Below are 12392 nucleotides of genomic sequence, written 5' to 3' on the forward strand. Positions count from 1 at the left end.
TACTAGTAATAGCCGTATCAAGATCTTGTTTCTCTTTAAAATATTCTAAGGTTCTCTGGTTCAAGCCGATGGTACCTAGTCAGAAGAGCAAAATATCAATATTTAAAGAAGATTCATTTCAATATGTTGGTTTCAAGAACTTCACCGGTAATAAATGGGATCTGGATACTGTCAATTATTATCTGAATATGGAATGCTCTTTATGCTGGCATCTTATTGCTATTCTTTCTTCCTTTGTCTATAGGCCCGCCGCTTATTTAGTATTTGCTGGCAAACTTGTTCCAATGAACACCACCAATACTGCAACATAGGCAGCAGTAGCGCCGAGTACATCCTTTCCCTCTACATCAGTCGCAAAAAGCGCCATGACTAGAGCAAAGATGAATGTTGCAATTGATATGGTAATGAGATTTGTGCTCGTTGACGTGTGAAGTGTCATGATGAGGACAGGACCAATAAGGGCCACGCCTCCCAGCAGAGCAAAGACCAATCGTGCTGTGAATGCTTTCTGTTGAGCTCGACGGATTTGCCCCTCTTGACCTAGTTCGCGGACACCTATGTTTCCTATCAGATTACTAATGGGTAAGTGAATGTTTCTTTTGTCGGGGCTCAGCCGAGCATAGGCATCGTCAACGCCCGCTGTGAACCAAGCAGCTCTGATAGTGTCGGTACTTTTCAGAAGAGAAGCTATCGTCGACTTGAAGTGAATGCCACCGTGTGGTGGCACCATACCACCCAAAGCACCGACGAATGTAGCGTTAGATGGAATAGTAAAGAGGGTATTTTCGGATAACGTGTCATAATCACGTATAGCCTGCGCTGTACACAGCGAATATACATGTATCAATTAGTAAATTGATATCTCCCATCCTGATTGGATCTTACCGTAGCGTGTTAAAGTCATGTCAATAGCTTCTTTTTCATCCGCAGTCACAGTCTTCAAATTCAACCCAGATATCTCGAGCAGCTTATCTTGCAGTTCGGCTATCCTCTGCAGTTGAAGTGTTCGGAAGGGGAATACCACAACGGTTTCGCTTTTTGAATCATGTTGACTTTCTGATTGGTGACTTGATGGATGAGAAGTTATTGGTAGAAGATGTTTCTCCAAATCCGAATCCAAAGTGGGCGAGTTTAGAGTGGATGGACGCGAAGATCCAGACATTGTAATTTGGACTCGACGATAACGCAATTGGAAATATAGGCAATTTAAGATGATGAAACTATTAAACTTTTGAACTTATGGGACGGCCTTCTATTAAATAGTCAGAAAGATAACAAATTCTGTAAAATACAGCCCAACGTTCCAGCCTTATATGAGATACACACCTCGATAACGTCATTTTTGTAGCCACGTGAATTGTTGGACTAGCTACGTGTACAAGATAATATATTCAAGGAAACCACCAACGCGCTGCCGGCCACACGTAACACAAGCGGATGCGAATCATTGGTCTGATTTTTGGGATCACCTATGATCCATACCGGACTCTCATACAGGGGAAACTTTAGCATTTATGAACTGCCTCGCGGAATGGATTAAAATTATACACACTTATAACCAGTGTAGAAACTGCGGCCAAGCTTATCATGGGGCACCTAAGACTTGGTATTTACACAGCAGTGTCAATAAAGCCAGCGGTATAAGTCAAAATGGAGTCTATGGATCATGGTTGTAAATCGGGTACCGATTACTTTTTGCAGCACGCTTTGAGCCTGATCATAACTTATTAATGACTTTAGCCTGCATATAGAGGTGACATGTCCCAGCTAGAGGCCGGCTGCATGTGCCAGCCTTGAGGCCTAACGAGGCTCCTGGAACAGCCCAATGTTACATCTTTACAAGTATATACACTTAGGCGGGGCTCCAAGACACCACTCGCTTATTTTTCATAGGTATGTACTATATGATGGATGCCCTTGAAGGTTTTGCCAATGTTGATTCCCTTTCTCTTACTACACTATGCGGCGCATATCTGAGACTTCAAGAGTCATACTACAATAAAGGAGCCAGGGACTCTGAGTGCAAAGACGGAGGTATCCAATGCCATTTTTACTCTGTTCTTTTTTCCTTCATCAGTCAAACTTCAGTCATGGGTGATTGATATAAAAATACGGCGGGGCCAAGGAACAAATTAATTTAGCCATTTGTATCATATAGTCTTACATCCTTATATGACGATTATTTAACCAGGCATTCTGTTTTGTTATTCTCTTTGTTTTTCCTTTTAAATGTTTGGATATTGGTTAGAATCATATAAATATCTGTCGATATTCTTTCTAGACCGTTACGCAATTAAGTGTGTATGTGAGCTTGAGGTTGCTACTGTAGGTAACTTCCTCCACAATGTTCTTTCTATTTTCTAATGTAAGAAGAGAGGCAATAGGTACCTACACCAGCTTCCCAGAGTCTAGATAGTAAAATTGACTGAGTTCCGGCTGTTCGGCTAGAGTACAGGCTGTGAGACTAGAAAGCCAATCCATATGAGGTGGCGTGGCGGATGCGGGTGCGGTTTCGGGATACTGTGGGACATTTTGACTCCGAGTTGCTTTTCCTGTCAGCTTGCCTGGTTATCCCGGTTCCCGTTGTGGAAGAATTTGTTTTAGGCAGCCTCTGTCGTGCCTCATAACTCGCTGGCGGGGGCTTCGATAGAGAACGCTGTAGAGTTGATGTTATATGGGATAGAGTTTTGTCCTGCTACGGTTAGCACCATTCCGCTGGATAGATGGTAGCCAATTGCTAAGCTAACACATCATGTGCCCAATGGGACCTGAGCGACCTCATGGTCACTGTACGGAAATATAATAAAAGTAGTAATATTCCAATGTTTCTACCTGTCGGCCTTACTTCCTCACACAACTTCGTTGCCTAATAGCTATGAGTGCCGATAGATGTGCACGCGGCTCCCTACTAAGGGGTCTCAGGATGGACTATGAGACTTCAAATATAATAAGTATATTGGTAGAGTAGCGCCACTGATTTACAATAACATGGTGTACTATACATTAAGCCTCCGTCAGATAAACCAGGCATCAACGAACAAAGGGCAAAGCAAAATCTAATGTATCCATTGTAGAGCGTTGGCTCTACCCTAGTTTCAAGCCTCTAAGCAATGCGCGCTCCTCCACGAGTTCTGCCATCTGTGTGCCAATGTCAGAACCAAGGTTTTTGAAACCGTTAATCACGCCGTTAATATCGCCTGGCCGTTTGTCCTGGCTCATTTTAAACTTGCCCTCTAATCGTTCAATCGTAATTTCAATGCCAATGATGTTCTTCTGCATAAGCTTGATGTATGACTCAGGCGCATCTGCCACCTTCCATGCCTCTGGTCTGGCATCAATGCCATCGTGGCCCATCAAAGATACCTCAGCAAGCTCCGACAAATCATCTATTTGCCTCGATAGGAACGAACTAGTTTCGTCGGACTTGGAGTCAAAATAAATCCTGGCCCTTCCGTATACTTGCGCTGCGGCGTAGTTCCAAGTTGGAACCACTTTGCCAGTGCTCGGTTTCGATTCGACGTAAAATTTAGGGGTAACATAGTGATGTGCTGATGTCGTAAATAGGACCATAATTTCGTCCTCGAGAACGTTTTCGGGCGCTGCTTCGTATTGTGACTGGATTGCTTCGATGAGGACTTTGCTTTGGGGGTTTTGCCGCGCTAAGTGCCCCCGGAGGACGCCCAATTCAGCTTCGTCATCCTCGTTCTGAATATCAAGTACAAATGGTATATGGCTCGACAGTATCAGAGGGTGAGACTTGGATCGAATAGCCGTGACGAGAGTGCCTAAAGGGTTGTCGCGAATTAGCTGGCGCAGCATGGGGATGGTGGCGTCGTCATGAGCGGCTCGAATATACATCTTGAAGGAATTACGACGTAGTTAATTGCAAATACAAATTAATACAAAGTGTTTAAATGGTGATTTGTGACGAGTAGTTGGATATCATAGTGATTCTAAGAGCCAAGACCCAAAGAAACGACTCACTTGTGTGAGTCACCATTGTGCCAGAACCTGGATCTCAAACCACCGAGGCTTTGGGAGCCAATAGGTTGAAGGGCGGCATCTCGGCTAATGTAGTATCAGTAATCGTAAAAAGAAAACCTGTGGCCGACTATTGCACTCCCTACATATCAAGCAAATCAGCAATGGTGTCAACGCTAAGCCACATAATTTACCAATCAACCAGAGCGAGCTTGCGCTGTGGCTTGATGTATAAGATGTAAGATGTTATTCTTATACCAATTTCCGATACTAAAGGAACCTATAAGCACCGTTTACATCGCTCTGTAGGACATAAAAGCTTGCGCGCTTCAAGTGTCATGATCTCTTGCCTGGGTTTGTAACCGTATCATTTGTTTAAACGCGATCGCCCCTTGAGTTAGCCGACACCTATTTCAACCCTAAAGCGAGAGTTGTCGAGGACCACTAAGTAATCCGAAAGCACCCACTATCTACCACATCCGTAGGCGTCGAGGTACCAACTATTACAGAAAAGGTAAAAAATACCATGCCTGGCGACTTGGCGACGGAGAATGGTGGCCATTACAAAGGAGACACAGGTATTGAACTTCGGGCTGCTCAGGCACTGAAGCACCCAAGGAACTTGACTCTAATGAAGAGTGGGAAAAAAGGTCCCTTAATCCCTTGAACTTGCCGACTTGGAGAAAAGTGATGCATGGCATCTATGGCTTTCATGGCGTCAGATCATAAAGCACACAAAGCTTCCCTACACCTGCCAAACCATGGCCCAAAGGAGGCAGCCTCGAGCCTTGAAAGTTGAGGAGCCAGTATCAAGGGCATTTTTCGTCGTGAGAGTTTCCACATCTCCACTGTCCGCAGACACTCACCTGCTCCATGCATATAGCATCACCAATTATAATTCCTTTTCCATAATAACGAAATACAAATCTCCCCTTATAGCCTTACAATTCCCAACCTGCGCGTATGGAAATGGCTCCGTCCGATCTGTTTTGGTATAACCTCTTCGAATATACCAACTAATCGTTTCTTCCCTTGGCCAAATAACGCGCCCTTCTATTAATCGAATGCTTAATTCAGCCTTAGCCATAACTTCCGCCTTTGTGAGAATCATCTTCCCAAGTCCACTAGCCTGTCTCCATGGGTCAACAGCCAAGAGTCCTAAATATCCAAGCCCGTCGCCCTTGCTCTGAATGAAACAGCAGCCCACCAAGGCACCGGAAGTATCATGTGCCAGAAGAATAAATGCTCCGCTCTGATTAATCCTCGTGATGACGCCAGCCTCGTCAATGCGGTCGTCGTTCAGGAAGGTAGCTTCTGAAGTCCAGCCTGCACGGCCCGAGTCTCCGCAGAAAGCGGTATTGACAAGAATCAAAATATGGCCTACGTCGGCTATTGTTGCCTTGCGAAATGCAAGTACAGCTTGGGTGGTGGGCATTTCGCCGGGAATATTGCTAAACGTTTTAATGTTTGAACAAGTATGAACCGGCGAGAGAGAAGATTATGTGGCGTAAGCAATGTGCCGGTACATTAGCATTGTCGAGTCTATGTGTAGAAATGCTCAGGTAGACAATCAAGTGGGGGTTTCATATTGTTGCAATACTGCCAACTTGGGCCTGGCTAAGCCAGCGCTATCTATCTAGTTCTATCTGGCATAGTCAAATTACCATAGCTTTGACAACGGATTTAGTTACTAATCATTGTTTAAGACGCCAAGGCTCAATGAGAGCTTATGGAAGGGTTATACCGAATAACCATGCTAGAACAGCCATGAGGTGAAAGTTCAGGTCTCTTTATGTGAAATTATTCCAAAAAAAAAAAAAAGCGGAAGGAGTATCTTATATATATTCAACCAGAAAAGTCCAATATAGCTTACGAACTCAGTGTAGACGGTTACCATTTTGTAATTATCGTTCAAGGATTCCCTGCTCCTACTCAAGTCCGATGGCAACTATAATGCCCATTCACCAGCTAATGCTCCTATAATTGTTTGGAAACTTTATCCGACTTCACATAGTCTAATGGTGCCGTCTTTAGACATGTTATCTCAAACTTAATCACCGAGGAATTCACTATTGATCGATCGAATACCGTGGTCTTGACCTAGCATATCGTAACCTTCCGCCTCTCGGTCCATACAATGTCCTCATTCAGATCACACACAATAGAGTTTGTCATTCTAATGCACTCTTTTGTGCCGGTGGCTACCCTCAGGATCTTGGGTATGAGGGCGTTGGGTTAGTTGAATCGGTAGGCTCTCTGGTAAACCAGTTCAAGATAGGTGACAATTGGCGGCGGAATCCAGAAGAGTTCATGTGACCATAATTTCAAAATAAATGAAAATATTTATAGTGTCACATATCGGTCGAATATCTCTTGTATAATAGCCATTGGTTTGTCTTAAGAATATGTATAATAGCACGATCCGTAAAAGCGGTGGTGCCTAGCATACATGAGCATTTGAGCATCCACCCATTCGGTATCTCACGCCATTATAATCATAATATCCAAAGGCTTGGCCTTGGCCTAAGCTTGAGCATTCTAATTGATGTTTTATATCAGCATACTGCTCATTAAATAGTACTTTAAGTAAATTTTAAACTCACGGTTAATAATATTCTCAAGGGCATCCCAACACACTTGTTGATTGTTACCCCCAGGACTGCTGTTCTGGATAAAAATTGCAGTCGCCGGGCCGTTCTGGTATCTGTAACAGGAGTTCCACTGCCACTGGTTCTGACCGCAATAATTTTGTCGAGCAGTCCACATATCGCTTACACGAGGAAGAGCACCGTCGTTGATAGTGCAGGCGATTGCACTCCCCCCTTCGCAAGTTGCAGCGTGGCTGACATTGATAAGTGCTAGGGTTACTGCGATGGCCTTGAATGACAACATGGCGAATATATTTCGTGACTTCGAAGACAAAATAGTGTACAGGTAAGAGGAGAGGAGAATGAGTTGTTTGTTCAGATATTTTACACTTAAGAAAATGGAAATATATCCTTCTTATATCTGTTTCCAAGTTACTCAGATGCAAAACATATGGAGTATCTTATCACGCAACCAGTAGTAGCTGTAAGAATAACTTCCACTAGTACACAGACCTTTTGCTAACGCGAGTTGACACAACAGGGGTAAAGAACATGTATTAATATGGAAATAACGCTTAGGTACATATTTCTGAAGCGGTGTAAGAGTATGCCAAGAATCTTGTGTCTTGGAAATGAAGTTCTTCTCTGAGATATTACCCACCATGTCGTATTCTGCGCACAACTGGTGAAGTTTATTATTCCCGTCTAGAAAAATTCATTTTTAGTGTCGAGAATATTTCTATATCGGGCAGGTGAAATATATGCACAGCTGATTATGGAGAAATGCTGACGGTTGGTACTGCTTGTGGAGGTTATCTACTATGCAAAACAGAATACTCTTACGACTCATCGTACGGTTGTGCTACAAAACAAAAAGATTAGTCTAAATATCAAAATTGCGGCAATCATTCTGACAGAATTAGCTCTTTGTATGGGATTAACGCGGAATAGAGAGAAAATAACATGGGTGCTATCGGGTTAAGAGCCGACTTTTGACTGGGTAGAATACTATATTACTCCCAGTAGTTCCACCTTCAATAATTTCCTTGGGGGTTAAACATTTATATTTTCTTGTCGCAAAAGTTATTTTGCTTTCATTGTCTCTCACTTTGTTATCAGCCTCTCTGTTGACTTCGCTAGTGGATATCTGCACAGCTGATATCTCTCTCCAGTGCAATGGCATTCACGTTTTTGAGACCCTCATTCTTTAATTAATCATCAGTCATTCCCATATTTTTTAACATATACTCTCGCTCTCTAAAGGCAATTCGCTTCTGGTTCTGTCCACATGTCTCAGTGTGGCACCCAAGATGGGTGATATTTGACAGTTTCTTCAAGATGTAATTGGCTAGGTCTTCCTGCAAACCTCGGCTTTTCCGTTGCCTTCTTTCGCGCTCCGCCAGCTCAAGTGGGAATTGCTGAGATCTGTTACTTTTATATTTACAAGGGCATGAAATGACCTTGCTAGGTCAAAGCCATGTAGCCAGAGTAAGTCCATCCAGTTACTCCTCATTGCTACTTATGCACGATCGCTGTAACCACTCGGGTTTTTGACTGAAACCGCCAGTTAACCTTTCGTAGAGCCTGAACGTTGAAAAAAGCCTCTTTGCCATCTTTAGTATACATCAACCTGCCTTTAAAATTGGGCTTACCATTGACTCCACCGTTCTTCTGGCACGGCTAGGCCTATTCAAAGTCCGCTAACGTGATGTCTTCGACGTAATAAGAACCTTCGTCTAGTCGGTACATGTCCTTACTGAGCAATAATATTTGAAACTTGCCGATCTCTATCGTGTTAGATAACATTAAGTCAGTTCAGCTGAAGTGTAAAGCCCCACCCTGACTCTTGGGTTGTTCCCAGGACGAGACATATAATATCCGCCTAATGACTTTAGTGTGAATCAACGGTTGATGTCACCCCTTTAAACAGAGATTGATCTGGATTTTTAGCGATCAATTGCGCCATTGGACGGATATTGTCATCCCAGGGTGTGATAATGCTCATTCTAGGTGGATCAATGCTGAAAGATGTAGAACAAGTAGATAGGAGAGAGGAGAGAGTTTTTCACACCCTCACATCTAGGCTAATTCACAAGCCAATAATCACCATTGCGTTTGTATGTGGTTACTTGTGTTTGTGTGCGCTAAGTACACTATTGTTACAGCTGCCTGAGTTGAGTCAACCAGGGTGCCCCTCTACAGGTTGAGAGACAATTTCCCGTGTCGCCAACCGAGGAAACCGGACGACCAACTCGAGATAGTCAACACCAAAAAGGTTACGGCGATCTACCAAGGCCTAGTACATACGAAATAATTTTTAATGGAATGGTAACACCTGGAATAGAGACACAAAGCGATCTGTGAAGAAGTATAGATAGATCTATTCTAGGTTGTAAGAGTAAGCACACACAATTGAGTGCATTGCATGTGTTTAGATCTACTCTGGGTCCCCAGATGTGCTCAATGTACCTAAATCTTCTATGGATCTTGGATCTACCGCGAGGAAATAGATATAGTGTAGACATACATGTATGTTTACATACCTAGAGTCTCGGCTTATCAACCCAACCACAACACTAAAGAAAACCACCTTCAATCCATAGAGAGTCTAGGTGCCCGCTTTAAACAAGCGACACATCAAAGCCATGGGATCTAATATCTGTAAGTAGCCGCTCTAAAGGCTGAGCATATGTGATGTGGCTCCACATTGCATAGGCACTGTTGCCTGCAGTAATGATTCCAGCAGGGCGTCCTTGCATATCCCAAATGCATGAGCTAGAATCACCCTCGCCAGCGAAAGGTTCTTGGACATTATTTCTTCCTCCAGAGGCTGATATTATAGCCCATCCTTCACTGATGAATTCTTCTTTTCTGCCTCCTTCTAGGGTTTCCACATGGCGAACGACAGAAATCAAGGTGTTGCCGCGACCAAACGACAACCCCCCTTTTGCTCCATACTTCCCCACACATAGTCCCGACTCGCTAGTATAATCCATATAAGGGGAATGGAAAATTTCATTCATAGGAACGACGGCTGTCTGCAGCTGTAATTCCCCATCTTCCATTTCTAGATCACCCGAACTTAGAACCTGATTGTAATAACCTTTGCTTTTGCTAAAAGTGCAAAGGAAATCATCCAGCGACCCAACATAAACTTTGTTCTGGATCAAACCTAGGGGAGCTTGGTGATTTTTGGGCAGTAGTTCGATTAAAGCCCAGTCTCTCAACCATGCACATCCAGGCACAGATGATGTTGTTGCAAACTCGGGCGAGTAAAGAAGTCGGCCAAAAACTCTCGAGGAAGCATCTTCAAAGGGCTTCATGGCCTGCTCAAGAACCATGGCTTCATTGCTGAGATTAGTGAGTGAAGGAGCCGCCGTTTGACCGGTCATGGAACGTAGTTCAGCAGCTTCAAGACGTCTCTTAACACTGTCCCCGATACACCTGAGTCTCCAATCATAGGTCCATTGGTCAACTTGGATGACCTCTTTGCACTGTTGGGACTGTTGATACATCTGCGTCCCCTCTTTTTTTGAGTCAATTACCACATGCCTGCAAGTCAAGGCTGCGATTCTTGGTTCGCCTCCAGTGGAAGACGGGGGGATGGAGAGATAGAGGCTTTTGGTACCGGTTATACCATCCAAAGGGCTGGTGGATATGATGGTGCCGAGTCTGTCAGATAGTTGCGCCCATGTATTCGCGTTTTCGCCTTTCGGGATTGGTCCCGAAGAGAGCTGGAACGTTGCTGGTGTCTTGGAGGGGGGATCTGTCTTAACTCCGGAGTCGGTGGTGGAATAGGTTCTGGATGTCGCCTCGGTGTAGAAGTGGACAACTGATTCAAGTATCTCGCAATGCACATCATAGATGCCCTGCTCTTCCAAAATGGATTTGCATCGTAAAGTAATAGGATGCCCCTGGCTCCAAGTGAGCGTGTCCGGCCTGACAGTTACCATAAGCGTAATCTGATATTCCTTATTGAGGCTAATACGTAGAAAATCAACAGCTGTCCAATCTGTTCCACTGAGAGCTTCTAAGATCTTGCCTCTAAGAGAGGATTCGGGGTCATTCCACAGCCGATGCAATAGCGGGTGTTTTCCAACAGTATGAAGCGTTTTCGGATACATTCTGTGAGTCCCCGTCCACGGAGAGCTTGCCATGTCAGGGTTCTGTGGGTTAACCCAGACGTGCGAACTTGATCGCGCGACAAGACTTGGAGCACTAGGGATCCCATAATAATATAGGTTGCGCTCTTCGGCGGTTGGAGGAGATGGTTGCGGCGTCGTCATGTTGCTATTGCTTAGTGACAATAATGGGCCAGAGAAACTAGGCAAGGATTTCGTTTGATTAGCAAAGGGGTGATGTCTGTCTGGGATTCACTGGGAGCCATCTTGTCTTTATATACCTGTTTACGAGGGAATAACGGGAGAAGCCGAGCTCGCAAGGTTTGCGCCGATAAAGCAAAGAGGCTGATAATTTTGTTAGGTGAAAGTGCACGCAGTAAAGGTTAATGAGAAAGGTGGCAGTAGGAGCATTTCTATTTGTGCATTCGTGTGGCTGCGTAGAACTTTGCTTTGCCAACAAAACTTGAGTTGCTCTTCTAGAGGTATGCGAATATCTACGCAACTGCTGCCCATATTTTTCCCTCTATTGACCTACGCAGTTACATACACGACGTCCGATACATTTGAGTCCGAGTAGGTTCCACGCCACATTCTTTATGGCAATTGTTAGTTCACTTCTACACTTAGTTGAGAGGCTTTTTATTCTTGTCGAGATATCTCGGACCCTTTACTCACCCCTCTTCTAGACCCGTATGTTTCTACTTGGCCAACAATGGAATATCCCGCATGTTGCTCAGGTAGTATTGTTATCTATTTATTTCAAAGTTTCGGCTTCTGAGTCACCCCGGATATGTCCACTAGGCCCTGTCCAATAATGTGAGCAGAACCAAAGCCACCTTACTTGACTCAAGGCGCCACAAACGCCAGTATTCGCCGTGTTTGACTTGTCCTATATATTATTATACTCTATATTACACTATTATACTTCGATTCTCTCATGAAATCTTCAATCGGGTTAATCTTAATTAGTGTAGATTTACACAAGGTTGATCAGTCCTGCTTTATAATTCAGACACACACCTTGATAATAGCACGGTGCGCCCAGTGAATCGCCATTCCAGTAGCATTTCCATCATACCCAAAGTCTTTCAATAACTTCGTTCAGTGTCTTGAGACAGTTTATGCCGTCCACCATTTGCCAAGGCCAACCACACTCTGTTGAAGTATACTCTTCCTTCTTTACCTAGGCCTTAGTGAGCTATTAGCTACTATCGACATATCTCAGCATGACGATGCCAGAGCCATCTCCCCCAAGCGCCGAAGAGCGTGCTCTTTATTATTACGGACTCTTCCCTTCCTGCCCCCCGCTTATTGCGCGTTCAAGTACACATGTCTGGGTCAACCCTCAGAAAACTGGGGACATGGATTTGTGGTTTTCACTTGTCGGAAGAACACATCCATTACTCCAAGTGTGGGACCAAAATTTTTTACTTCGAATATCAGAACAGGTCAGGACTGTTGCATCAAATTGTACAATGGCCTTGCCTTGCCACTTCTTTGTAAACGGCGAAAAACGCACCATTTTGGTAATCGGCGTTTTACCGAATTCACTCGATTGGGATCGCGCATATCCACTTGCGCTACAACTGAAGGCAACCTTGGAGAAGGACTACGATATCCATGACGTGCACTGCGAGATACGAGAAGCTGAATGCTATTGAAATATTGTCTGAGAGGGATTTCTATCCCACGGCACCAGACA

At 44.2% G+C, this 12392-nt stretch overlaps 5 protein-coding genes across 5 annotated transcripts; all 5 read right to left on the bottom strand.

Annotated features, from left to right (window-relative positions):
- Positions 1-253: 253 nt before the first annotated feature.
- On the bottom strand, positions 254-1162 carry TRIVIDRAFT_68432 (uncharacterized protein; the record flags this gene model as incomplete). The annotated part of the gene is made up of 2 exons (XM_014097135.1): positions 254-819; positions 886-1162. 2 exons carry the CDS (start codon positions 1160-1162, stop codon positions 254-256), a joined length of 843 nt encoding a protein of 280 aa, XP_013952610.1.
- Positions 1163-3084: 1922 nt separating this feature from the next.
- Positions 3085-3858, bottom strand: TRIVIDRAFT_47715 (uncharacterized protein; the record flags this gene model as incomplete). Its single annotated transcript, XM_014097136.1, has 1 exon — positions 3085-3858. The coding sequence occupies one exon, from the start codon at positions 3856-3858 to the stop codon at positions 3085-3087; it is 774 nt and encodes a 257-aa protein (XP_013952611.1).
- Positions 3859-4873: 1015 nt separating this feature from the next.
- On the bottom strand, positions 4874-5416 carry TRIVIDRAFT_47181 (uncharacterized protein; the record flags this gene model as incomplete). Its single annotated transcript, XM_014097137.1, has 1 exon — positions 4874-5416. The coding sequence occupies one exon, from the start codon at positions 5414-5416 to the stop codon at positions 4874-4876; it is 543 nt and encodes a 180-aa protein (XP_013952612.1).
- Positions 5417-6421: 1005 nt separating this feature from the next.
- On the bottom strand, positions 6422-6873 carry TRIVIDRAFT_68434 (uncharacterized protein; the record flags this gene model as incomplete). The annotated part of the gene is made up of 2 exons (XM_014097138.1): positions 6422-6519; positions 6585-6873. The coding sequence occupies 2 exons, from the start codon at positions 6871-6873 to the stop codon at positions 6422-6424; spliced, it is 387 nt and encodes a 128-aa protein (XP_013952613.1).
- Positions 6874-9190: 2317 nt separating this feature from the next.
- On the bottom strand, positions 9191-10855 carry TRIVIDRAFT_68435 (uncharacterized protein; the record flags this gene model as incomplete). Its single annotated transcript, XM_014097139.1, has 1 exon — positions 9191-10855. One exon carries the CDS (start codon positions 10853-10855, stop codon positions 9191-9193), a length of 1665 nt encoding a protein of 554 aa, XP_013952614.1.
- Positions 10856-12392: the final 1537 nt, after the last annotated feature.

Source organism: Trichoderma virens, assembly GCF_000170995.1.
Source record: "Trichoderma virens Gv29-8 chromosome Unknown TRIVIscaffold_86, whole genome shotgun sequence".
NCBI lineage: Eukaryota > Fungi > Ascomycota > Sordariomycetes > Hypocreales > Hypocreaceae > Trichoderma > Trichoderma virens.